The 26362-nt window shown below is 45.0% G+C and overlaps 1 protein-coding gene across 1 annotated transcript in view; it reads left to right on the forward strand.

Moving 5' to 3' along the window:
* JAZF1 (JAZF zinc finger 1) overlaps positions 1-26362 on the forward strand; it is a 335688-nt gene that overhangs the window by 181053 nt on the left and 128273 nt on the right. Inside the window, exon 2 of the mRNA XM_047763870.1 lies at positions 7828-7900. Within this exon, the coding sequence (XP_047619826.1) occupies positions 7828-7900 (73 nt within the window). The remainder of the gene's footprint in view (positions 1-7827; positions 7901-26362) is intronic.

Here is a 26362-nt window from a genome sequence, read left to right on the forward strand (position 1 = left end):
TGACTGGATCATCACTTCACGCTTGGGTCTGTGTTCCTCTCCTACTTGAACAGTTTGAGCTGGATGCTTGTCTTGTGTCTTTGGTGTGATGCATGTCCAGGGCATGCATTTATTTGTTCAGTTCTGTTCACTGATTAATTACAGAGCACTGGACTTAGGGTTTGTGCCTCTGAGATCTGGCCCCTCAAGGAGCTTCTGTTCTGGTGGGGTGTTAAGACAGATGAGCAAACGTGTGCAGCACAATGCGTGGTAGAGGCACTGTACAGGCTGACGCCTCGGGGGATAGGCAGGACAACCTTAAATGAACAAGTTCTAGGCAGAGGGAGTGGAAGGTCTCTTTTCAGGAACATCCATTTCCCTTCCAGCCTTGAAGAGAGGACTTCCAAAGCCTCATTTTCCCTACTTTTTCTTCTGTCACTTAACCTCACCCAGCAGCAGCTCTCCTCTCTTCCAGATACCTGCTACAGGCTCTTGCCATGGGCAGGGGTGACTTGGAGGCTCTTGTATGGTCGTGTGTATCCCATGCCACTTGGATCCATCATCAGATTCATTTCTGGGGAAAGCAGACGTGTATATTTGCAAGTGCGTGCACATACGCATGTAAGATCAAATAGGACCAAGTTTTGGCCTTACTCCTAGTTGGAAGAATTTTACTGTTGTCTAATCCCAGCATTCCAGTCTTCAGGGTTGCTGTATGTGGATGGACAGGCCATGAACTTCACAAGCACACCCAGCGGCGATGATGGTCCCTGGCAGTCTCTCTTGTGCCAGGTAGCAAGATGAGACTTTGGGTGGATAAATAACATCCTGTCACTGCTGCAGAGTATGGACTGAGAGTCATATATATATAGGGCTACACATCATATATGTATGGGAAAATAGCTACTGCGCTCAGGCAGTCATCAGTGACCCTGGGAATTTGATGGGGTGGTGAGGAGTTGGAAAGCATCCTCATCAGAACTATTTCTAATAACTTTAACCTTCTGGCCATGGTGAAAACTGGAAAGGCTGCAACATGCTGTTTATAAATCAGCCTCCTAGAGCATTGTCCAAACAGTTCTTGGTTGGATGCTGTTTATTCATTCACTTGTGGAGGAAACTCAGGCTCAGATGGGAACATGAATGCTTTTTTAATAGATGGTGGTATTAGACGGCACAGTGTCCCGGACTTTTAGATATTTAACTCATAAAGTTTACAGCAACACTTAACTGCATCTGGATTTCACATTGAATTTGGAAAGGCAAGAATCTCACTGCAATTTGTGCTGCCTGCCCTGTAATGGAAATCATGGCTTGGGAAAAGTTTCAAATGACGTGTCTATAAACGAAGGAAAAGTTGATCCATTCAAAGGCGGGTTAAGTGCAATTGTAGGATTTTTTAATTTTTTTTTTTTTTATTTTTGAGAGGGCTGTTGCCAGAAAGAAATATTTATTTCAGCAGCTGAACTAGCTGTGAATTAAAAGTTGGTCTTTCCAAATTGTTGCTTCATCAAAATTCCATCCTAAAAGTGGAGTGAAAGTTGCAACAGAACTTTGCTGGGCTTTTAAGGAAGCTATAAAGATTGTCGGTATGGCGGCCAGTGATACAACTGGAAGGTGGCAGGGAGCTGACTTCAGAGGATGAGCACCCTTTATTGTGGTGAAAATGCTGCCCTAATGGGACTCAGGATGTAAGGCTTCTGGCCCTAGCCCTGCTGTTAACTGGGTTTGTGTAAATAGGCCTGTCACTTAACTTTCCGAGCCTCAATTTGTCTGTTTCTTTGTTCCGTCTCCCCGTCTCCCACCATTTATTTGTTTTGGTTTCTCCCAGTCCATGTTCAGGGCTTCCCCTCAAATGTCTAATGATCATTCCTTGGCTGTTCTTGGCTTTTACTTAAGAGCAGGACAATAAAAAGCCGATGGGAGGCTCTGGATGGAGGCGTGGATGGTGCTTGTTGACCCTGCACTTATCTGCAGGGAGATCATTTAATCACGGAATTGCCAGATGTCAGCATCTGGCCATCTCCCATCTGACCACTTAGCTTCATCAGAGAGGAGTCCTCGTGACTGGCTGGTGGTATTCCTGGGACCAGTGGAGTAGGTGCACTTCCACTTTAATCCCCTTGATTTCAGCTCTGTGCTCACCCTGCTTGCCCTCTGTCTCTGCTGTGCTTGGTCTTCTGGTTCAGTGTCTCTGGATCATCAGCCTTCTAAACACTCTTCTGTGTTCAGCCCTGGACCTTCCCTTCCTTGCCTTTTGCAAAACATGGCGCCTCCAAGTCCAGGACCTCTTGGGGCTCCCGCAGTGGGTTCACCTGGCCTGTGCGTCTTCTCCGAGGCAGACACTTGAGACTGTGGCGTCCTCGACTCTAGGTCACTTATCACTCCTGTGTGGGTTATCCATCGTGTAAAATACTGGTGGAAATCATTTGTCTGCCGTCTCCTCTTTTTCTCCATCCCGGGAGAGTTTTTAATTCCTTTATTTCTGCCTTGGTGGGGCCTTGAAGGAAACAAATGCTGCCATACTTAACCCTAAGTCTTGCGTTTCCTCATTGTGGAATGAGCGTATCCATGTAATAATTATCATGCATCTCTTCCATGTCTGGCCCTGAGCTGAGTGTTGGAGAGATGAACAAAGTAGAGAGGGTTCACCTCTGAGGAGGGTGCAAAGGGGAAGGATAGGCCCCGACTCTGCCTCGGGGGTGACCCAAGTGCAGGGACAATGCTGAGGAGGCGGCGGTGCAGAGAAAGGCGCGGAATGGACGCACCCAGCGGCAGAAGGCTCCGCTGAGGAAACAAAGTCTGTGGCGTTATGAGTTCAGCTCTTGTGGGGAAGACTGAGAGCAAGCAGACTGTGCCCATTAATTGTTACTGGTCATTCCCAAGAAGAGTGGCGTTTCCAGGGTCCTTTGTCTGGCTGGGTGGGCCTCGGCCTCCCCGGGGCCTTCCAGGGCTGGAGATTGCCCCCTGCCCTCCCACCCACATCGTCTCGGGCCTCCCACCGTGGCCCTGCCCACTGAGAAAAGAGCCCGGCATTTGGAGGATATAGAATTTGAAGAAGGCTTCTCGGGGGAGCTTGAGGTCCTATCTCCCCCTCACTGCTGCCTCCCAGCCTGCAAGGAGCTCAAGGCTGATGGAGACCTCCTGAGTCTAGTTGAGAAGGGGGTATCGCTGGTTTCTGACTTTCTTAAATTCACATAATTCCAGCAACAGAGACTAGCTAAAGCCTAGCCAAAAAGCCCATAAGCTCATCGTTGAGCCTCAGTTAACTCAGCAGACAGCCTTGATAGAGTTTTCATGGAAGCCTGAAGATGGCGATGCAGAAGATTCAACGTAGGTCCCAAATCCAGGCACTCGTTTGCCGTTGGTTCCCCAGCACCAGAGGCCGCAGGGCTGATGAACAGGCCTCCCTGATGGAAGAAGCTGTGCTGTTTGCCTTCCTGTGAGCCTGTGTAACTCTGGTTCCTATTGAGAAGGGGCCAAAGGCCGTCCTTTGCTTATTCCTGGCATCTGCCTGGCTCTTCTCGTCACTGCTTGAGAAGTAACGGAAGCCAGTGCTGCGACATGGAGCCCTTTGCATTTCATGGAATCTATGAAGCCCCAGGTGGCTAGGACCCTAGGAGCTACAGCAGGCGCCTACTTTGTGTCCCGTCCTTGTCGTAGAGATGGCTTCAGGCTGTGATCACGAGATGGGAAGGACACAAGAGGCACATGGCTGTCCACTTTATTTGATTTGTGCTGTCTGCTTTAGAGGGTGCTGTGTTTTAGAAACTTTGAAGGAAGTTGATAGGTTTTTACCGCTTGGGTATTTTAAAATGCATTTTCATATTTGAATTCTCTTAAAATCTGTGAGTGTGCAAGGGGTGAGAGGAGACAGAAAACAGTCCTCTCTTGGTGCTTTTTTTGGCTGTGCCCTGCCGCGCTGAGAAAGTTGGGGCTTATCTTCCTGCCGCTTCTGCGATGTGCGAGCGGCAGCGCGCGTCCCCCGGGGCTGGCGGCAGCCGCCCTGGGGGACTGCCTGCCTTCCTCGCTGCTGGCCCGGTTCAGGAACATCGTGCGGCCGTGACACATTTCTGAGATGGCTTTTTTCCCTGGGCAAAGGTAGCCAGCGTTCCAGGTTCACAGGAGTGCCACACACAAGCCGGAGAAGTTTCTGGGGGCGTGGGCGCGTCAGCCGCTGCGCTTGGTCTCACAGGGCTTAGCGTGGCGACCCCGCAAAACATGTTCCGCCGGGGTCGTCGTTGCTGCGGTCAGGGAGGTCCTGTGGCGAGTGTCACGCTCTCCAGTTCCCTCGGCTCGTGACGCTGCGGCTTCGGGAGGACGTCCCCGGCCTGCCGTGGACACCCTCGTCCCTTGTCACCCTAGTGAGTCCTCTCGTGTGCGGAGTCCTTAGCATCAGGCCGTTACTTCCGTCAGGGAGGGGGAGCTGATGCAGGCAGCTATTATGCTCTGACTGAATGCAGAGTGCTCAACAGTGCGATGAAATCCATAAAACGGTGAGTCGTGATCACGCACAGCGGCAGCCAGGAAGCGGGTGTCGGGGCTGATGGTTATGCGCGACCAGCCCCCCTCGTGCTTTCCCTCCCGTCGCGCTTGTGCAGGCTTCTCCAGATTTGTGGGCATCAAGCGCCTGATTTCGATTTAAGAGTGTGGAGTTCCCGTCTTGGCACAGTGGCAGCAAATCCGACTAGGAACCATGAGGTTGCGGGTTGGATCGCTGGCCTTGCTCAGTGGGTTAAGGATCTGGCGTTGCCGTGATTTGTGGTACTGGTTGCAGACGGGGCTTGGATCTGGTGTTGCTGTGGCTGTGGTGTAGGCTGGCAGATGTAGCTCCGATTAGACCCTTAGCCTGAGAACCTCCATATGCTATGGGTGTGGCCTTAAAATGACAAAAAAAGACCAAAAAAAAAAGAATGCAAAGCTTTCATGGATGTTCCAAAGGTTGCTCAAGGAAACATTTAATCTGAAAGAGATGCCTCGGCCTGGTAGACATTTGTATGGAAGTTCTACCTTCTTGTTGGTTTCCAGAATCTGCATTCTAGAAAAACTGGAGAATCCTGCTTGAGGTGCGTCTAGATGTTTTGGAGAGTGGCATTTAGAAGCTTCTGGAAGTGCATTTTACCACTCCAAATTTGAGGGTACTGTGAGGAAGAAAAAGAACGGTACAAACGTGTGACTGCGTGCAGGTGTACAAACACACATACACTAATAATCAAAACAAATAAGTCAAGGTATCTTAGGTGGTATTTAAAGTATTTGAGAAATTACATAATTTGGGAGGTCCCATTAGCTCAGCAGTAATGAACCCGACTGGTATCCATGGGGACATGGGTTCGATCCTTGGCCTCGCTCAGTGGGTTAAGGATCCCGTGTTGCCGTAAGCTTGGTGTAGGTCGCAGACATGGCTTCGGATTTGGTGTTGCTGTGGCTGTGGCTCAGGCTGGCGGCTACAGCTCCAATTTGATCCCTAGCCTGGGAACATCCATACACTGTGGGTGGAGCCCTAAAAAGACAAACAAACAAAAACAAAACAAAACAAAAAACTACGTAATTTGGAAACAAAGCTTTAGAAGATGGTTTGTGGGAACACTGTTGGACTGAATTTTGGTTACAGGCATCGGTGAAGGAGGTACACATGTTTATTGCCCTCTTAACTCTTTTCCCCTTTGTCCAAACATTTTAGATTCAGAGCAGTGCTCTTTTCTTTCAGAATAATGCAGCTTATGTATTCGTGCACCAGAGGTCTCTATGGAGGGATGAGTTCAGGTCCCTGTCTCTGAAGGGACATCAATGTCCAATAATGCGTCCTGGCCCTCAATGCCTAAACTTGAGGTGAAAGGGTTCTGGGAGTGCTTGAGAAAATTTCCACCCAGACATTTGCGGTCATTGCCTTGTTCTTTCTTCTCTTCCTCCTTTCTTTTCAATGTCATGGGTTTTGTCTCCAACTGTGTATTTCTTACCTCGCTAAACACCTGGATCGATCTGTCAGTCACCATTTGCACACATGGCCAGCTTGGCATCCCAGTAGACCTTTCTTCGGATAAAACAGCTTTCCCTGGTGAGCCCTGTTCTGCTGATGCCTCTCCAGGGAACGCAGGTGAAATGTACAGAACATTACTCTCAGAAGCATGGGTAGGAGTTCCTGTTGTGGCTCAGTGGTGACAAACCCACCTAGTATCCATGAGGACACGGGTTCGATCCCTGGCCTTGCTCAGTGGGTAAAGGATCTGGCGTGGCCATGAGCTGGGGTGTAGGTTACAGACACGGCCGAGGGTGGGGCCCTAAAAAGCCAAAAAAAAAAAAAAAAGCAGCATAGGTATGCTTTGGGTTCCAGCAAACTTAGATGCATGTGAGTAAGGGTTGCATTTAAAAACTGGTTCCCTACAAGAGTGGTTTCCCTGTGTTTAGAGAACAGTGGGTTGAATCTGTAAGCCTATGATCAACAAACAGCCTTGGTTGCATATGCCATCACAGGAGGGAGAGGAAATGCTGAGTTACTGATGTGTTCTCACTTGCGCTGCCAAAACCTTGAGACCCGACTTGATGGAGCCATTCAGAGAAACTTTGTCTCTTGTTTCAGAATTTGGCTTTCATGGACTTGCCATGGCCAAGGCCCAGGAAGCGGGATTTCTGAATAGTTACATCCCTGAAATTCTTGGCAGAGGAAAAACAATAACGTGAACATGAGATTGTTAACTCCGACACCAAGAATAAAATGGCCACTACTGTCCGGCTGTGGTCTGGGAGTGGAAAGCATTGTAAATTGATTTTTGCGCGATCATTTTTGCCACCTGGGGTCTGTGCCACTGTGTCTGCACCCCTGCGCCCGTCACCTGTGAATGCACTTTGGCGTCAGCATGTGTATCTTACATCCACCACGTGCAGTAAACACTTCCTGTACAAAGGTGCTTGAAACACCATCTGTCATTACATCAAAGAAGGTGTTCCTGCCAAGTGCAGCTGGAAGAGTTCTCATAATGAGATGGTTTTAAACGAGGTTGTAATGAAAAGAAATCTGTGTGAAATGTCTGAACCTTTTTCTAAGACAATGAAATGTGTTCCGTTTCTTTGCTTTACAGTCTTACTATAGAAACGTTGCCTTTGCATACATTTACCACCGTCATTTCTCTACCTGAGAGGCTGGAAAATATGTTTCTCATGGTGAAAAGTACATTTTTGGTGCTGTGTTGGGGAAGCATCATTACCGAAGGTTGCCATGGTGTTGAATTCTATCTCTTCAAGAGGGAAAAAAATCCTCTGATGAATGTGGTGTTTGTGGATTCTGAACTGGCATGAGAATTTCTGATTGTGAGTCTAGAAAAGTTATAATGGATTCATTGTACAGTTAAAGAGGGGACAAGCTGCCTTCTAGAATGTGAATCCAAACCCCCCAGAAAGTGTTCAGTGAATAAGAACAATGCGGAGTAGACTTTCAAATGGATGGAGCTTTCCAATGGCACCTAATTTGTTCCAGCATTGAAGTGAGCATAATTAACAGAGACTTTCTTTCTTAGGCCGATTAACCACCTAAAACCATGCCAACATTGTAACTGTAAGCAGTGAAAACCAATATTTATGAGGGGGATTGTGCAAGAGTTTGTGTGACAGATGGACATTTTATCACTGTTGATGTTTGGAATTCTCTTGAAAAGTAATGTAATATCTTGTTATTTATGAATGAATGAACAAATGATTATACTTTGCTGACCGTGTTTTCTTGAAAATTGTAAATTGATTTTTGCGTGATCATTAATCTTTTTCTCTGTTTAGCCTCTGCTACTTTAGGTTAGGTAGCCTCATATATTCTGATGCGAAAGCTGAAAAATCATAATTGTGTTTTTATTTCAGATACAGATCCACGTGTTTTAGAAAAACAAGAATTACAGCAGCCAACCTATGTTGCCCTCAGTTACATTAATAGGTAAGCCATTTTCAGAATTTATAGCAACCTCATATTTGCCACATATTTATTTTTTAAATGTGCATTTTTTAACAGGGTAGAAAAAATGTTTTCAGGCTTAAAATATTTACGGGAGATTATTTAAAATCAACCTGTATATGGAATTTTCTTGTTTCTCTGTTGGGGAGGGGTAGGGCTGTTGTTCTCTGTTCATGTGGCTGAAAACACGACAGATTTATAAGCTCATTCTGGAAGTATTTTGTATGCAGAGTTAGACTATGCTACTTTGACTTCTTAGGGCAACTTGGGAGATTAGTGGATTTACATCTGAGTGAAACCTTTAAACCCTGGGGTGGAGAGGTGCTTTATGAATGCAGAACAGGGTTGCATTATCAGAATATATCAGGATATATAGTGGAAAAAAATAATTGTGTTGGGGAAATAACAATTAAAAAAAGAATATATCAGGATATATAGCAAATTGAAATAATTTAATATCGAAGTTACTTAGTAGCAGCTCATCTTTTGTGGAAACATTCTCAACTGACCCCATCTGAGTAGAGGAACAGGCGTTTTTACTGAAACCAAACCTTTGAGCACAACTTTGGAGAACAGTTAGGACTTGATGCATCAGGCCTAAAAGAGGACTTGGTGTTTGAGCCAACTCAAATAATTAAGCAGACAGGAATTTTTGAAGAGAACCTGAAATCAACTTATGTTAAGAAAACACACACCCCCTTCAAACAGAAAAAGGCAAAGGAAAAGCAAAACTAATTTTTAGTGGGAATGAAAAATTCTCTGCTCGTAATTCAGCACATGAATTTCTCTTGACTGTCCCTTTTTTATATAAAGCAAAGAATGTTGCAAGTTTCTTGGTACCAGAGCTGAGGTTCAGGGTCTCAGCTGGAAAGCTGGGAATGAATTATCTGTACTGTTCCATCTTAATGCCTTTTTAGAAAATTTACTTAAATCTTGTCTAGAGAGGGCTTTGAATTGGAGTCTCCATGCTCAGTTTCAAGTTCTTGTATGAAGGATGTTTTTTAAAGGATTCATTACTATAAGCATCTATTTACATATCTTCTGTGGGTTCCCATTTATCAGCCTTTCCTGGAAGTGAGATAAAATAGCTACAGTTTTTCATTACCCATAATTTTTGAGATGTTTTAAGTGAAACACTTTCAAAATCACATCAGATATAGATAAAGATATATGCGCTTATCTGGATTTCTCACAAACCCTGTGCTTCCAGAGATGAGCTCGGATTTCGAAAAGTATAAGTATACATTAGAATTGTGATGTGCATGTGTGTGAATTAGCCTACTAATATTGAAGAATAAGATAAATAGTCTTAGAGATTAATTATAGTATTTAGTAGGACTTCTTAATAGTATGGCTGTTGTATTTTGGGTAAAATATGTTACAAAGATGTGTACTAAACAAGCCTTATTCTAATAAGAATCTATGAGATTTTCACATTCATTCTTCCTGCTTATATTGTCAGCCATGTTGGCAGCAGGGGTCTACTAATTACACAAGCATTATATTCACTAAAGAAATAAATACTATGCCCGTGTGATTTGGGATGCCAGTGAAACTGAAGAATAGGGACAAGGGCTACAGACAAAAAAGCACCAGAGAACTTGAATCAAGCAGGATATGCTCGCATCCTAGAGTCAGAGTGTAGTCAGTGGGTGTGAACTTTCTGAGATGAGTCTGCTGGGAGAAGATGGGTCCTTTTTTCAAAATAACCTTTTATTATTACAGCCATATATAGGCATTTCAGAAAAGTAGAAAATGTCATCAAACAAAATTTTTAGCAAAGCATCACATTCCCACCATCCAGATATCACTACTGGTAACACCCCGACACATATTTTTCAGATCACTTTTAAAAAATACTGTGTTAACAGGAGTTCCCGTTGTGGCTCAGCGGTAATGAACCCAACTAGTATCCATGCGGACGCAGGCCTTGCTCAGTGGGTTAAGGATCCAGCGTTGCAGCTCCTTAGGTGTAGGTGTAGGCTGGCAGATGCAGCTTGGATCTGATGTTGCTATGGCTGTGGCGTAGGCTGGCAACTGCGGCTCTGATTCGACCCCAAGCCTGGGAACTTCCATGTGCCGTAGGTGTGGCCCTAAAAAGCAACAAACAAAAAAAAAAAAAAAGAAAGAAAGAAAAGAAAGAAAGAAAACTATGTAATAGTAAATGTATTTCAATAACAAATTTTAAAAAGGCTATATAATTTTTAACCAAAAGCTGTGCCTATGTTTTTTCGCTTTTGCTCAGTTTTGTGACTGGTCTTTTTCGATTTCAGTACATTTGCGTCTAATCTAATATCCAGATCATATGCAGGTTTCCCCAGATGATCTAAACAAGTCCATGGTAGATGTTTGTCTAGCCCAGCGTCCAATTCAGAACATCACATTGTACCTCAATATCTTGCCCCCCCCCAGTTGCTTTTATCCTGATGCAGCCCCTTTCATTGACAGTGACTTATTGAAGAGATGCGCCAGCATCCCACCACGTACTCCCACCTTCCGGGTTTTCTTTGGCGTCTTCAAGAGGCCATTTGGCAGGTTCCTCTGTCTCTTATTTGCTATAAACTGGAAGTTAGGTCCTGAAGTTAGGTCAGTGTCTTGAACCAGACATATCATTGCATTTAGAGGCCTGAGAAGATAAGAGAATTTGCCACGTCACATCCTTGGTAGTAGAAAGGCAGACCTGTGGGGGATTGAGTTGTTTACTTGTGACCTGTAGGTCAAGAGAAGGACTATGTATGGACGATTGCACAGGTTCCAGACAGCCCTTCTCACTCGGGATCCCTTCATATTCAGTGCCACATTCACCACGTAGCGCTGAACACATGGTAGACATGCTGGGTACTGGGTTGCAGATGACAAACACCTGGTAGATGGAAAAGAGAGCTGAGCGTTGGAGAGCTGCAAGGAGGAATCCAAGTCTGGCCATAGGGGAAAAAATGCCAAGAGAAGCCTTAAGGGGACTGGATTCTCTAAAACTCCTAGAGGAAAACATAGGCAGAACACCCTTTGACATAAATTGCAGCGTATATTTTTTGGATCCATCTCAGAGTAATAGAAAAACAAAAATTAATAAATGGGACCTAATTAAACTTAAAAGGTTTTGCATAGCAAAGGAAGCCATTAAAAAATAAAAAGACAGTCTATAGGATGAGAGAAAATATTTGCAAACGCCGCTACCAAGAAATTAATTGCCAAAATATACAAATAGCTTAGTATCAAAAAAGCTGAACAACACAATCAAAACTAGGCAGAAGACCTAAATAGACATTTCTCCAAAGGAGACACTCGGATGGCCAATGAGGCACATGAAAAGATGTTCAGCATTGTTAATTATTAGAGAAATGCAAGTCGAAACTATAGTGAGCTGCCGCTTAACACCGGTCAGAATGGCCATCCTCAAAAAATCTACAGATAGTAATATGGAATGACTGACAAATATGATCTGCTGTATAGCACAGGGAACTCTGCCCAGTATTCTGTGATCATCTGTATGGGAAAAGAATCTGAAAAAGAAGGGATTTATGTGCATGTGTAACTGAATCACTTTGTTGTACAGCAGCAATTATCACAACATTGTAAATCAATTATACTTCAATAAAAAATTAAAAAGTCTACAAATAACAAATGCTTTAGAAGGTATGGGGAAAAAGGAGCCCTCCTACACTGTTGGTGGGAATGCAAATTGGTACAGCCACTGCAAAGAACAGTATGGAGGTTCCTTAAAAAGCTACAAACAGGAGTTCCCACTGTGGTGAAGTGGGTTAAGAATCTGACTCCAGGAGTTCCCGTCGTGGCTCAGTGGTTAACGAATCCGACTAGGAACCATGAGGTTTCGGGTTCGGTCCCTGCCCTTGCTCAGTGGGTTAACGATCCGGTGTTGCCGTGAGCTGTGGTGTAGGTTGCAGACACGGCTCGGATCCCGCGTTGCTGTGGCTCTGGCGTAGGCCGGTGGCTACAGCTCCGATTCAACCCCTAGCCTGGGAACCTCCGTATGCCGTGGGAGTGGCCCAAGAAATGGCAACAACAACAACAAAGGAAAAAGACCAAAAAAAAAAAAAGAATCTGACTCCAGCAGCTCGGGTCACTGCAGAGGTGCAAGTGATAACGGAATCACTTTGCTGTACTCCTGAAACTAAAACAACATTGTAAATCAACTATAATTTTTAAAACATTGAACTTGAAAAAAAGGGAGTCTTAAGGGCCTTTGATATAGAAGGGACACATAATGAAATTCACATGAAGGCAGTAGGGATTCAGGAAGAGACTAGTGAAGGTTGGGTAATGTGAAAGTCTGCTTGATGGCAATCTCCTGAGTACTGCCGAAAAGAGTACTATTATAAAACAAAGTTGAACAAAAAAATGTCTTTTTCCTTAAACCTCTAAGGAAAAGGTTTAATTTTGCTTAATTTTGCTGAGCAGTGAATGCAGGAAAAGAATCAATATTTGTCTATTCATATATCTGTTTATGCAACTCTGATGTTCTTTTGGGCACCTCAAAATAGAGAGGAAACTTTTTTGGGCAGTAACATTAAGCGAAACCACAGAGCTAAGGTTCTTAATATGGAGATAGTTTTTTGGATTAAAAAAAGAATTGAGTAGGAATTGGAGCCTTTATTTGCACTTAATTTAAATTGCTTTACTCTCTTGAACATAGTATATTGAATGAAACTTTAAGTCCCCTAAAAGTGGGTCTGTGACAACACCTGAGCAAATTTTAAAATAAAAATAATTTAAAGATAAATAGCAAGATAGGATGAATTACTGAAGGTTGTAGGATTAGTTCTGGGAGGAAAAGATGAATAGGAATTTTGAGAATAGGAAGTTCTGTTAATTTTGTGACATGAGAGACAGCGGTAAGCTCATGTGCTAGGGAAGGTCATTGCTTCATCTGTAGAATCTTTATATTCCTGGAGAAAAGATATAAAGGGCAAGAAGAAAAGCTAGATTTTGGCTATAAGAGAGAACATAGAAGAAATAATACTAGAAAAAGCAAATGTAACTCATTATATGCCTTGAGCTCCATGCTAAGCGTTTCTTTTGCATTAGTTATTTCATTTAAATTTCTCGGTGACCACATGAAGGAGATACTATGATAATCTCCACTTTACAGGCTCAAAAGTTGAGACTCAGGAAAGTTATGTACCCTGGGTCCCCGGCTGGTATGAAGTGGAATCTTAGGTTCAAACCTGCACAGTTAGGCTCCAGAACCTGTTTTTCTAATCACTGTACAGCCTGATTTGCTGTGATGTCAGAAAGTAAAGTACTAGCTAAAAGTCAGAAGAGAGTTCGGGAAACTAATGTTGGAAAAATAAAGTGGGCAGCTGGACAGAGGGGGGATACAGAAAGGCAAAAAAAGAATCATTACCATGCTGTAGATAATTGGGGGGCAGCAACCTAAGGAAAGAACACAGCAGGAGTTGGCAGAGGCTGAAAATGCTATGAGAGGTGACCAGGAGATTTTAAGTGCTGTATTGCTACCAGGGTACTGGATTGAGGGGGCAGGGCCCATCCTCGCATTTCAGGCCTCGGCTAGAGTTGGGAAGGCCACCTTAGCATCCTAGCATGGAGGAAAGAAAGGACAGGGCACTGGCAGAGCACAGGAAACTGTTTACTTACTGCCACCACCTCTCATTAGTAGGCGGGTGATAGGTGAGCTGTAGGGTGAAGTCAGGTAAGTCTCCTTAAAAACGTTGATGAGAAGCACTGGGCTACATCTGGGTGTTTCCTTCGGGTTATTGTGACATAGGAATATAGACTGTATCAATATCTATATTGGTAGATATTGCGAGATAGTTCGGGTCGCTGCCTCGAGGTGACAGGGTGGCTTATGAACAACGTGTGACCCCCCCCCCCTGAAATGGGTAACTGGGTTAACTTCAAGACATGATAACAAACATGGCCGTGGCTCTTAATTATACTGTTTTCCGTACAAAATATGTTTGTATTAAAATAACTGGTGTTTTCAGATAAACTTTTCACTTTTAAAAGGTGTTCATCAGTTTGACGTAAGCTGTAAAGGAATCGCATGCTCAGGCTCAAACGGGTACATGAGTGCATTCATCCCTTGTCATTTACTGCCTAATAAAAATTCAGTATCCTCTTATTCCTAAACTGCAGCTCTATTCACATTCTCTTTGTAAGACTCGCCACTTGGCATAGGAATAGTTAGGTCGGACCTCCTCTGAAAATGGATTTTTTTTTTTTTAAGTTTTGTGTTGGCTATTAAACAGCAAATTCTAAAATAGGTTTCATAGAAGAGTCATTCTCGTGGATGTTTGCCAGCTTCTCTCATACGCTCCGCCCCCCCCCCCAACCCCCCCCCCCCCCACGACTCACTGATTCACCGAAGGGTTCTGTGATCAGCTGATTTGGGGAAATCCTGAGTTAAATGACTTGAGTTCCTTTACCATAGGATTTAATCAGATGGTTTCCTATGCTGATGGTATGCATTTGAAGTCGCCAAGAGGGCTAATATGATTCTCATAGGTCCCTGATCCCAGAGCACTTTTTATTGAAGCATCGGATGGGACTGGTTCTGCATGTGCCACTTGCTAGAATTCAGTCACTTCCATCTACATCCTCAGCGTCCCCAAGGAACCGTGAAGGCACGGATTCGGGACAGCCCGCTCTTCTTTTTCTGATTGAAAGGAGCAGAGCATTCCTCTTTTCCTCATGATCCGCTGGGAAAAACAAGGACAAAATTATGCACTTACGTGCCAACCCCATCAGCTTCTACTCTGTGCCTATTTGAATAGGGATTCATTAGCTTCTCTCAACCTGCCCAGACACCCACCCAGGTGGCTTCTATTTAAAAGAAAGCTTTTATTTTTGTTTGTTTAGAGACTATCTCTATGGAGTTCTCTTGTGGCACAGCGAGTTGAAGATGTGGTGTTTTCACTGCAGCAGCCCAGGTCACTGCTATGGTGTGGGTTTGATCTCTGGCCGGGAAATTTAAACATGCTGCGGGTGCGGTCAAAAATCAATCAATCAATCAATATTGTTTAAAAATTTACAAAATAGTTTACAATTCGGAAAAAGAAAGAAAACTCTGTTTCCTCCCTCCACCCCCAATCTCATTCCTTCTCTCTTCTCTCTTTGAGAAATAGAGCAAGGCAGCGGTAGAGTCTGTGTGGGCCAGAGTCAGACTGCTTCGGTTTGAGTCCTGTCTCTGCCTTTCAGGACTCTGTGAGCAAGCTGGCACGTCTCCGCCTCTGTCTCCTCGGCTCTAATAACAATAATTCCTTTTTAACTATGGGTATTAAATCAGTGTGGATAAAGCCCATACAGCAGTGCCTGGGACGTAGGAAGCGTTATGTAAGTAATAGGTCTTTTTATTATTCTTTATATTCTGCTCATGCCAAGTCTCCCTTTTCTCTCTCAAGTCAGTGATTATATGAGCAGCGCCACGGCTTTGGAGCAGGACCAGCAGAGTCCCCTCCACGAGGGCGGGGATGCTTTCTGTCTCCCAGAACTGTGTCCCCAGCCGCCAGCACAGTGTCTGGCACATAGCAGACTTGCCGTAAACGTTTATTGAATGAGTGACTGTGGAGTGAATGTGGATTCGTGAATGAGGGAGGGAATGAATCAGCAAGTCGAGGGGCACTTTTGTGAGGAACCGGAAGCCTCTCCGTCCCCCATGCGCTGAGACGGCTGTGTGATGACAGTGAGTGTCTACAACTTGCAGTCAGCGTTCACATGCAGTGCAGCGCACCGACAGGCGCAACATCGGCCGTCCCTAGTTCTCCCACCATAAACAAGTGGATAGATGTATGACTCGGTGCATTTCAGGCTCTGGACAAGAGGCGGTACAAGACTGTGACTCCTGAGAGAAAGGAGACTTAGGAGGGGAGCCCTGTAGTCGTCTGGCTCAGTGGCTGAAGACAATTTCCTTGCTGCAGTGGAGTGAGCTAGAACCCAAGGAGAGAGAGGTCAGAGTTGGGGCAGCTAAAGCTGCTGGAATCTGTGGCCCAGGGACTGGAGATGAGGGATCTGTTAAAAAGAGGCCACAGCAGTCTGTACGAGGGTCCTTCATGAGTCCATGGCTCAGGGTGGACACGTTCAGGGTGAGACGTGAGTCTTACCAAAGCACAGCAGCTGCAGGGGTGAGAAGGAAGCAGGTTGCCCAGAGGTCGAGCAGTGCCAGGCACTGCATTCTAACCCAGCCAGCGTGGAAACAGCTTGTCCATACTCGAGTCTTCCAACTGCGGTACCAGAAAGACTCTCCTTAGAAATAAGGACTTTGTCCCAGTGTGACCTGGTCTAGAGATGCCCTAATAGCTTCTAAAGCCAAGACTCCACACGCTCTTCAGAGCAGCCAGTTTGGAGGTGAATCCTGACAAGACAGAAGATCTTATAAACCACTGTGGGCCTCCCGCAGGTCGGCCTTAATAAAGTATCACCGTGGGCCTATGTGAGTTCAACAGCCTGAAACTGAACTGCTGGCTAGAACAAAAATCAGTGCTGTTCATAGGAATGAATCAGATACACAATGTCTAATATACAATTAAGAATTACTAGACGTGAAAGACACGGGAAAATCTCAGCCTTAGACAAGAGAAAAAAAGCAGTCAATAGAGACCCTCCCTGAGTTGGTCAGATTCAGGAAATAAAGTCTTGAAAGCAGTCATTATAGATGTGTTGAAGAACGAAAAGGAAAAATATACTAAATAAGAGGTTGTTTTGATTGAAAATAAAATCAGTCTGGATGCTTTAAAAAAAAAAAAAAAAAATCCTCCTCCCAGAATGTGAACCGCTTAATGAAAGCTTTCTTCCTCTTTCTCACTTTCATCGCCACTCCAAAACCTCACCCCATTCCCCCAAACCCTTGCTCTTGCTGTTTCAGTTGGACTCATTTTGGCCAGATTCTAGTCAGTCATAGCCTCATAAAAAATGCTGTAATTGGCCAAGTGTGTACTGACCTTCTATTTACTTTATACAAACAAGCCTGAAACATTTGATTTTTTTTTTTTTTTTTAAATCTGAAAGCAGTACGGTTCTGTTTTGTTTTTCATGAAACCACCTGTTCATGGGCTTCTGAGAGCAGTCATGTTTATTATGGTCCAGGACAGCCTTTGCCATTTCCCTCCTTTGTCCATCGGATCTAAGGTTCTGCCGTGCGCCCCAGCCCCAGACTGAAGTTTGTGGCCTAATGCATAACATAAACATGTTGCATGCTGTTAGATCTCAGACTCCAGACGTTGTGCTACCACTTTCCTAGCCTCTGTTTTTATGGACATCAGTTGAAACAAAGCCGAGATGGCTGCCTGCCAGATTTTCCTTGTTGTAATATCTCTAACCTGATTTGGCTAGCTCTTTATGTTCTGCAAGAGCCATGTGCTTTCCAGAGACAGTGGGAAGCTGGAAAGACCTCTTCTGTGCCATTTTGGCTCCACCAGAATTAGCCCGTGCTGCTGGTGTAAAACACATGGTAGGAGAGCTAAGTCTTGGCAGAGCTGGGCGATGCGATTTGCCTCACAGGTACTGGGCCTCCTTGTGCAACGTACTTGTCATCTACAAGTTCAGGCAATCTGTGTTTTAAAATAGGTTGCTTGTGCAACTCACGTCACACCATGCCATGTTTCAGTCTTCCTCAGTACATCTACCCATGCGTATTTGTGACTGATCTTTTTGTGCGTTTTTAAAGGGCTGCTCCTGCGGCATATGGAAGTTCCCAGGCTAGGGGTTGCATCAGAGCTGCAGCTGCCAGCCTACACCACAGCCACAGCAACACGGGATCTGAGCCATATCTGCGATTTATACCACAGCTCACAGCAATGCCGGATCCTTAACCCACCGAGCGAGGCCAAGGATTGAACCCATGTCCTCTTGGATAATAGTCAGGTTTGTTTCTGCAGCACCACGACAGGAACTCCGTTTTTTTTTATGCATCTTTAAGGCCATTTCCGAGCTGCATTACGTTTTTTCAGGGTCTTCAAATGTACAAGTCAAAAAAGATTCAGTGACATCGAAACCATTTAGAAATAATGAAAAAAGATTTCATTTTTTTGCCTTTATGGGAACCCATTTCCTGGACTTTGTCCTAAGCAAGAGCGGCTATACCTTTAAGACCTCCGACGGTGACGTTTCGCTGTGGGTCAGAGTCTCCAGAGCTGTCTCTTCTGGGCTACACGCTGTCCTGGAGACCTGGGACCCCGACCCTTCCCCGCTTGTCCACATTCGGGCCAGGTGCTGGATGTGTTCGCTTTGAATTTTCCAATTTAGATTCATCCCTCTTCCCAGTGGCCCACTCATCATCTCCATTCTCGGCCTCAGATCAGCACAGAACGTGCCTCCCTACTCAGGCTACCTGCTGGCAGTCGCCACAGAAAGTACCCAGCCGGACAGTCGTCCACTGCAAGTCCAGCCTTCCCAGCCTCAGCCAGACCCTCAAGACCATCTCGTGATCCTTTCATCCCAGGTTAAAACCTTGCTTGGAGTTCCCGTCATGGCTCAGTGGTAATGAACCTGACTAGTATCCATAAGGATGAGGGTTCGATCCCTGGCCTTGCTTGGTGGGTCGAGGATCCTGCGTTGCCGAGAGGAATGGTGTAGGTCACAGACCTGATTCAGATCCCGCGTTGCTGTGGCCGTGGTGTAGGCCGGCAACTGCAGCTCCGATTCGACCCCGAGGCTGGGAACTTCCACATTCCCTCGGGGGCAGCCCTAAAAAAATTAAAACCTTGCTCAGCTTAGCACAGGCCGTTGGGAGTGTTTCCCGGTGTACTGACGTCCCGAAGGTATTCCCAGTTCCCTCATGGGCAGGTGTTCTTGGCTCCTGCACCGAGAAGATGCACACGGTGTCTGGGTCCCATCTCAGCATCTCTCTTTCCATCTCCAAGTTGACCTGGCTCTTTCCTCCGTGTTCTCTTCATTCTCTTGCTCCCTCATTCGAAGCTGGCACCACGGCCTGAGCGCCACATCCCTCTCTCCTCCCTGTGGCCTCAAGCCCTGTTGGCTTCACTTAGTCACATGGCACAGACCCTACGTTCTGGGCTGTCCTCAGAATTCCCTTTCCTCTCTGCTTCTGCTTTTTCTCTTTGCGGAGAAGAATGGCATCTTCCCTGAGACCCTCCTGATGGGCCTACGCCGTTCGATGCTGTTGGCCACTTTCTTTTTCGGATACCCTTTCCTCCCTGTGCCCGTTAACGTGGGCTCTGCTGGTTCTTCTCCTGCCTCTCTGCCACACAGATAGAGGCTTCTCCCTAAGTCTTGTCCCCAGTATTTCGCTCTTTTGTCTATGCTCACTCCCTTCCTTGCGTTTAACCATCACCTCTGTAGAGAGGACCTCCGACCCCTAATTCCAGGTTTCTTCCAGTTCTCACCTCTAACCGCCTGTGGACACATGAATGTTTAGTGGAAGCTCAGCTCACCCAGTGCTGGGCCCATCATTTCACAGCCCCTCCAAAGCGGCCTCTCCTGCCGGGATTCCTAACGTGGTGCCGTGAGACCGACTCACTCACTCGTCTGAGAAGCTTGGGGTTCATTATCTTTTGCCCATCCCTCTCCTTCACTCCCTTCTCCAAACAGCCAGGCACCGGATCTGCCACATCCACATCCTCATCTTTTGAGTGGTTCCCCTGCTTCTGTCCTCACTTGAGGCTCCAGCGTCCCAGGCACTCACCCGTCTTCCTGCCCGCCTCCACCCAGAAGATTGATCAGAAGAACCAGTCCACCAGCACCACGTACAGAAACCTCTCGTGTTTGGCCCTCAGCCTGCTGGGTTCTTCCGCTCTCCTCCCCTCTTCCCTGGCTGGGGCACTTCTGCACTTTAAGACCTGCTTTTACTGCTACCTGTTTTGTGAGGGTTCCCCGCGCTCCCAGAAGGAATTATGCGTCAGTCTTTAAGTGCCTTTTCCAAACTCATAGCATGAACACACTTAGTCATAACCACTGACTGCTAAAATTTAAATTTGTGTACAAATGTATATAAGATCAGTAGCTTCTGTCCTTTCTCCCCACCTCCCCACTTAAGCCTCCTACCCCAAAGTCAGCGGTGGTAACATCATAGTAGGTATATTCATCTCCATTTCTTCTCAGGTGCAAACGTGGCTGTCGGGGTTTGGTTTTATTAAAAAATTTTAAAAAAGGCAGCCTGAAATATATAAATAATATATACGTAAACATTTATAAATTATACACTTGTCTTTTTGTTTTTCCATTTAACTTCTTTCTGGGTCAAAGTTAGAGATAGGTCTAACTCATTCTTTTGAATATTTCCATCAGAGTCTCAGCTGGGGATATATGAGTTCAGCTCCTTCACTGCTGGCTGGTGGACATCCAGGCGGTTTCCAGATTTGTCAGCATGTGTTAGGTGAACGTAGTAACCACCACACTACAGAAACCTTAGCCTTGTTTGCGTGTGTGTGTGCTTTTGCCACTCAAAACGGTGCTGCCGTGTGGATTAGTCCCTGTTTATACCACAGGCCAGTGTTTCTTTGCTCGTGGTCTACATTAATCAAACCTGCGCCAGATGGCCTGCCTCTCTCACCAGTGGCTTCCTATCACATGGGGAGTGACAATGAAATCCCCCCCCCATGGCTAACGAAGGCCTCTGTGGTGGGGCACCCCCCGCCCCCCACCCCCCAGCCTCACCTCTCTCCAGCGCAGCTCTACCTGCTCCCAGCTCTTGTCCTTGCTGGGCCCTCTGCCGGGGTGCTGTCCCTCTCATGGGGGCTTTACGCCAGTCCCTCCTTTCCCTCCCTCCCCTCCTGCAGGTGTCAGATGTCCCCTGCACCGCAGACCTTCCCCAACCACAACTGAAATAGTTCCCTGTCTGCCCAACTCTGTGCCCTTCCTCTGCTTTCCTATTCTTCTTGTCTCTTACCACCACCTGAGATCACAGTTTAATTCATTGTTTTGCTGATTGGCTGGCTCCACCTGGAGAATGGGAGCACCCTGGGGGCAGGGACCTACCCTTGGTCATCGCTGCGTCCTCGCTGTGGTCAGTAAATACACCTTGAGTAAGCGTGTGACCAACAATTGTAGTTTTGTGTGTGTGTCTTATGGTGCCCTGCCATTATGTGTTTCACTCATCCCCTTCTGTCTCTTGCGTCTTTGCACCTGACTGTATGGCAAGTGCTTTGCCTGTGACATGAAATGAAATCAAGGGGCTCTTGTTCGTGGTGGCAGATTTTAACATAAAGGGGATGACCTTGGAGGTGCCCCTCCCCCACCACTATACACATTTACAAAATGACTCAAGGTGCCTCGTCTCTCTCATTTCATTTGGAAATTCGGATCGCTGGTAGTAATCTACTTGATTTATCGCTTCCCCCTTATGTGCAGCACCTCGGAGTTAATTAAGAAGGCCATGAATCTTCCCTCCGTAGCTCTCGCGCACTCGCCTTTGCAGGATGCTCTCATATTGCTGAGACGGTTGATTTGGGACTCAAGTGGAAATATTACGTAATTTTCTCGCATTGAGATTCATTATGCTGAGCCTGAAGACTAGTCTTGCCTTCGAAGGCCCCTTCACTGGCAAGCTTTAAAATAGCTTCATGTTCCCAGTTTCTAAATAACGTGTTCTCATTTCCGCTGCCGTGGCCAAGACCTTGCCCATTGGCTCAAAGCAGTGCAGCTGGGTCAGCCCAGTGGCCCCAGAAAGACCTCTCCATCCTCAGCTGCAGTGTAGACTCTCACCTCTGGTCTGTGTAGAGGTTAGTTCAAGCTGTAGCAGGGTGGCCTTGGAGAGGAAAGCCACACGGCCGTGTCCCCCAAACACCACGCAAGACCATCCAGCCCTAGCGAGTGAAGACTGTCACGTGACCCACACAGGACGTTGCTGCCCTTGTCTCCTCGTATTCAAGAGAGATTAGCTTCTGTTGGTTGAATACCTGCAGCGTGCAGGGCACCTCACTGTGTCACCTGTGACCCCACAATGACCACGCCTCACAGCTCTTCTACCCCTAAGAAAATGAATTCCCAGGGAGGTGGTAGAATCTTTTAGTGCCTGGTGAGCTGGCGAGGCCCATGGACTATTTCCTAAAAGAATGTTTTTAGGTTCATACGTTAAAATATATCACGTTACAAAGAAAGCCAGTTGCATTCAAATACACTTGTCGAAATATAAAATTATAAATTTGTGAGACAGTAGCATGTGCTTCTTTATTTAGGACTTAAATCAAAAAGTGTAGGTGCTGGGTGAACAGATCTCATAATTTCCAGTTAGTGATGAGTATAAATAAGAGTTTAAGATACAGTAATTATATTGTGATATCAAAATATCTGTGACTTCTCTGGGTGCAAAGACATAGATAGTATGAAAACACTATGAGTAGTTGCCTATATTCATAACTGAAAGAAATGCTACATTTCCGAGGTTAGTATAAGTAAAGATGTGTTTTTTGTTGTTTTTTTTTTTGTTTTTTAATCCAAGTTCATGGATCTCTTGAACTCTATCCATGGCCCTTTTAAGTCCACAGACCTGAGGTTAAGAATACTTCAGGTAGACGTCACCGTTACAAGTAGCTCTTAGAGGTGAGCTTGGACCAAAATGTATGCACTTCCAAAGTCTTTGCTTTTTCTTGTATGTGTTAGTGCCTATTACCTTGTTTTGCATAAGACCTTCACATATTTGACTCATCGTCATACTTCCCTGCGGATCAGGTCATGGCAGAAACAAATAATAAAAATTAAAATGTGTATACTATCCCTTCTTATTTTACAAGGAACTTCCACAAATAATTCCAGGTATCCTGGGTTCTTAGGAAATCACATTTTCGCCATCGAGCCATGAGTCTATGTGAAAATCGCTCTTACCGCATCGTTTACAAGGACCAGAGAAATTCAGTGGCTTTCCCACGTTCACCCTGCTAGGAAGTGACAGACTCGGATTTGAACTCCCAGATCTTTTTGCTGTTTATTCTTATCATTTTTCAGGATTACCTGGATACCAAGGTAAAAAGATGTCAGTTGATTTCTCTCAAAACCACATGGAATCCAGGCATGTCCAGAATAAGGCCATGTCTCCTAAGCTCCACCTCTCTTGTCTTGCCTCCCACATATTGCATCTAAAAGCCTACAGCTCAGAATTTACTCACATCGAGTTCTGCCATCTGACATGCAAACTGTGTGCCGTTACCAGACTTGAGTAATTTAAATGCTAGCTTGTCTGTTATGTCATTGTCTCCAGTTGCTGATAAAGCCCAAACACAAGCTAAGAGGATTTTTCATTCCTCCCTAGGCAGGTGGTAATTTAGTCGCTGGTCATCGCACTCATGTCAGTTCTGTCCCTGGGGCTTTTCTCCCTTGCTTGATGCCAGTTAGTGCGTTTTCCTTGACAATCAATTCACTCTGCACTGTTGCTCAGGCCGTAAACGTGATGTTCGACAAGCAGAAGGATTTGCAGAGCAGCCTTCCCAGGGCTTCCTCCTTCCGTGCTCACCAAAATTTCCCTGCAGATTTAGGTGACAACATGGACCCGTGTAATTTACAGATGGTGGGGCCAGGATACAATCAGTTCTTGCCAGCTTCTTCCCTCCACTAATGAGCTGTGATTCGGCATGCCAAGACCAGAAATTGGATCTGGGTTTTGGAGTTGTCCCTGCCTTCTCAGCAGTGTCTGAGTACAGCTTTTCCTGACTGTGCCTGGCTTAGCCAACTCAGTTTTTCATCTCAAGTTGAGCATTTAGCAGTCAGTCAATACTCACTCCTCTCAAAAAGCACCGTCTCCCCATTGCATGCCCGTCTCTTTATATCAGATACTCCTCAAGTTTACCTTTTGTCCAAAGTAAGTTTAGCAGAAAAGGATAATTGATGTCATCATCTCTGCAGCCAGAGAAATAATGCATGTGTGTCAGCGGCAGATGCCTCTGTACTGTAGTCTTCCAGGAAAAATGGAACCCATTGTTGGTGCAAGCTTGATTTATTTTTTCACTTTCATTATTGGGGCAGATTCGTTTGGAGCACATAAGCTGGGAAGTTGCTTAGACTTGTTCCTCGTCATGCCCATGCAAACATTCACTCTTTTATTGCCCATTTTATCATTGGATTCAGTACCAGCCGCAGTCGGTGATGTACAGTTCTCTTGGGCCAAACGAGGATGACAGAAAGCTGGCTTCTATATTGCATTCATCTTTGCTAGACAGCAACCATATTTTTGAAAACTTGAAGTCTGGATGCTTTTAATTAATGAAGGCACATTAATGCTGTTAGCTCATTTACGCTTAAATTTTTTTTCTGCTGATCTTTGGCATAGATTTCACTAGGACTAAAGTATCAGGTCTTATTGTCCAAGGTTTTAAAGGGGCATGCACATATTAGTGTATAAAAGCAAAGTCCAAGACCTCTTAATTTAAACCTTGTAAACCCTTCAATTTCTCCCTTAAGCAACACAACATTCTTATAGCCCTTAAAAGATGTTGAATAGAAAAGGCAGGCCCTGGCTCTGGAATTCCTCCTGATGAGGCTTTTCCCCTCATCTTCAAAATAACAAGAGCTTTTCCCATGGCTTTCATCTCTTCTCATCTGTTAGTAAGTTTATCATGTGAACTGTGAATTGTGGGACTCATTCTGTTAGGTATAGAATCATACTCTTTAGGGCAAGGAAAATTAATCAGGAATTTCCTGTGGTCTTCCATTTAATTTTTATTTAATTGTATCTGGTTTCTTTTGCTCACCATGTGTGTTTGAGATTCATCCATGCTACTGCATGTATAAGTACATGTTTCATTTTTTCTTATTGCATAGTATTCCATTATATGGATTACCAGACTGACTTCTCTGTTCTTCTGTTGTTGGTCTCTGGCTCTTCTAAGTAAAGTCTGTGAACATTCTCATACCAGTTTTTTTGTGGTTAGAGCATTTATCTCCCTTGGCTGTATTTCTAGAAGTGGAATTGCTGAGGCATGGCATAGTTGTGTATTTAGCTATTAGAAACAGCCAGTTTTTGCCAGTGTTTTAACCACGCTGCTCTCCTACAGGCCAGGAGTGAGCCTTCTGGTTGTTTTGTCTGCTCTGTTACTATACTGTCAATTCAATTTCAGTCATTTTGGTGGTTGTCTGGTGGTATTTAGAGCAGCTTATATTTGATCAATCATACCACTTTATTTTTGGTATGTAAAAAAATGCTAAAATAAGAATGGGGGAGTTGCCATTGTGCTAAGCTGGTTAAGAACCCTACTAGAATCCATGAGGATTCAGGTTTGACCCTGGCCTCGCTTAGTGGGTTAAGGATCCAGCATTGCCATGAGCTGTGGTGTAGGTCACAGACATGGCTCAGATCCAGCGTGGCTGTGGCTATGGTGTAGGCTGGCAGCTGTAGCTCTGATTCGACCCCTAACTTGGAAAATTCCATATGCTGCAGGTGCAGCCCTAAAAGAAGCAAAATAATAATAATAATAATAATAATAATAAAATAAGAATGGGAATTAAAAACTGAAAGAACTAGCACTTAGATTTCATCAACAAATATGATGCTTTTCTCCTTCCCTCGAAGTGTTTATCCACACATTGATTTAAAAATTATGATAAACGCTTTCTAAAATTTTGCTTTGTCTCTTATGTTTTTGCTCAATTGCTATGTAATAATAGGTAGTTTTCTTAAACCCTAGCCAATTTGAGTTCGCAAATATGGCTGGTAAAAAGTCATTAGTCCATCTTTTTACAAATGAAAGTGTGCGTCTGTTGAATCCCTGCCTTTACCACTATAGGAAGGGGAGTGCAGTCAGAAAACTGTGGGGTGTCACTATTTTTCTTCCTGTGCCCAAGCAGAGAACCGCACAGGTGTCCCTGAGCCATTCCTGCCCACTCCTTGGGAGGGGTGCAGCCAGACAGGGTGCAGGTAGCCCTGTGGTGTCCACTCCACTCTCTCCCAGAGCCCTCGGATGCATCTTGCTCGGCTGGTGGTTTTGACCCGCTGCCCAAAGCCGCACTAAAGGAGGGCACAGCTATGTCAGGTTTTTCTTTTAGAAAATGAGAACAGCTTTTTTCATTATGACAGTAGAAGCAGTGTGCCTAGGTACACAGAGGTACATAATAAAAGTTTAAAGAAGTCTATGGCAAGGAGAATTACAGAAGCCAGCATCATCGTTATCTCTGGAAGCAGAGGTACCATGGGAAGGAGTAGAGAAAGGACTTGAGTTGGGAGCATCTTATTTCTGAGGCTGGAGATTTCTGCATTTTGTGGTAAACCATTTTGAAACCTTCATGTTGCAGTCTTTGTACTCTTGTGATTAAGGATTCACATATCAGTGAATGAACAAAAGGGAAGTGGAAATCACCTGTATTCCTAGCACCATGCACAGAAAATGCTACTCTTCACATTCTGGCCTATGTCCTTCAGTGATTTCGTGTGTTCTGTTCCTTCCCTCTCTCTCATATGTATGTATAAGTATTTCCACAGTGAAATTCGTGTCTGTGTGTATGGAGAGAGAGAAAACAATAATATGTAAATGGACCACACTCTATACTCCATTCTTATAGTGCTCTTTTAAAGCAAATTTCATT

The sequence above is a fragment of the Phacochoerus africanus genome, chromosome 16 (assembly GCF_016906955.1).
Source record: "Phacochoerus africanus isolate WHEZ1 chromosome 16, ROS_Pafr_v1, whole genome shotgun sequence".
NCBI classification, from domain to species: Eukaryota; Metazoa; Chordata; class Mammalia; order Artiodactyla; family Suidae; genus Phacochoerus; species Phacochoerus africanus.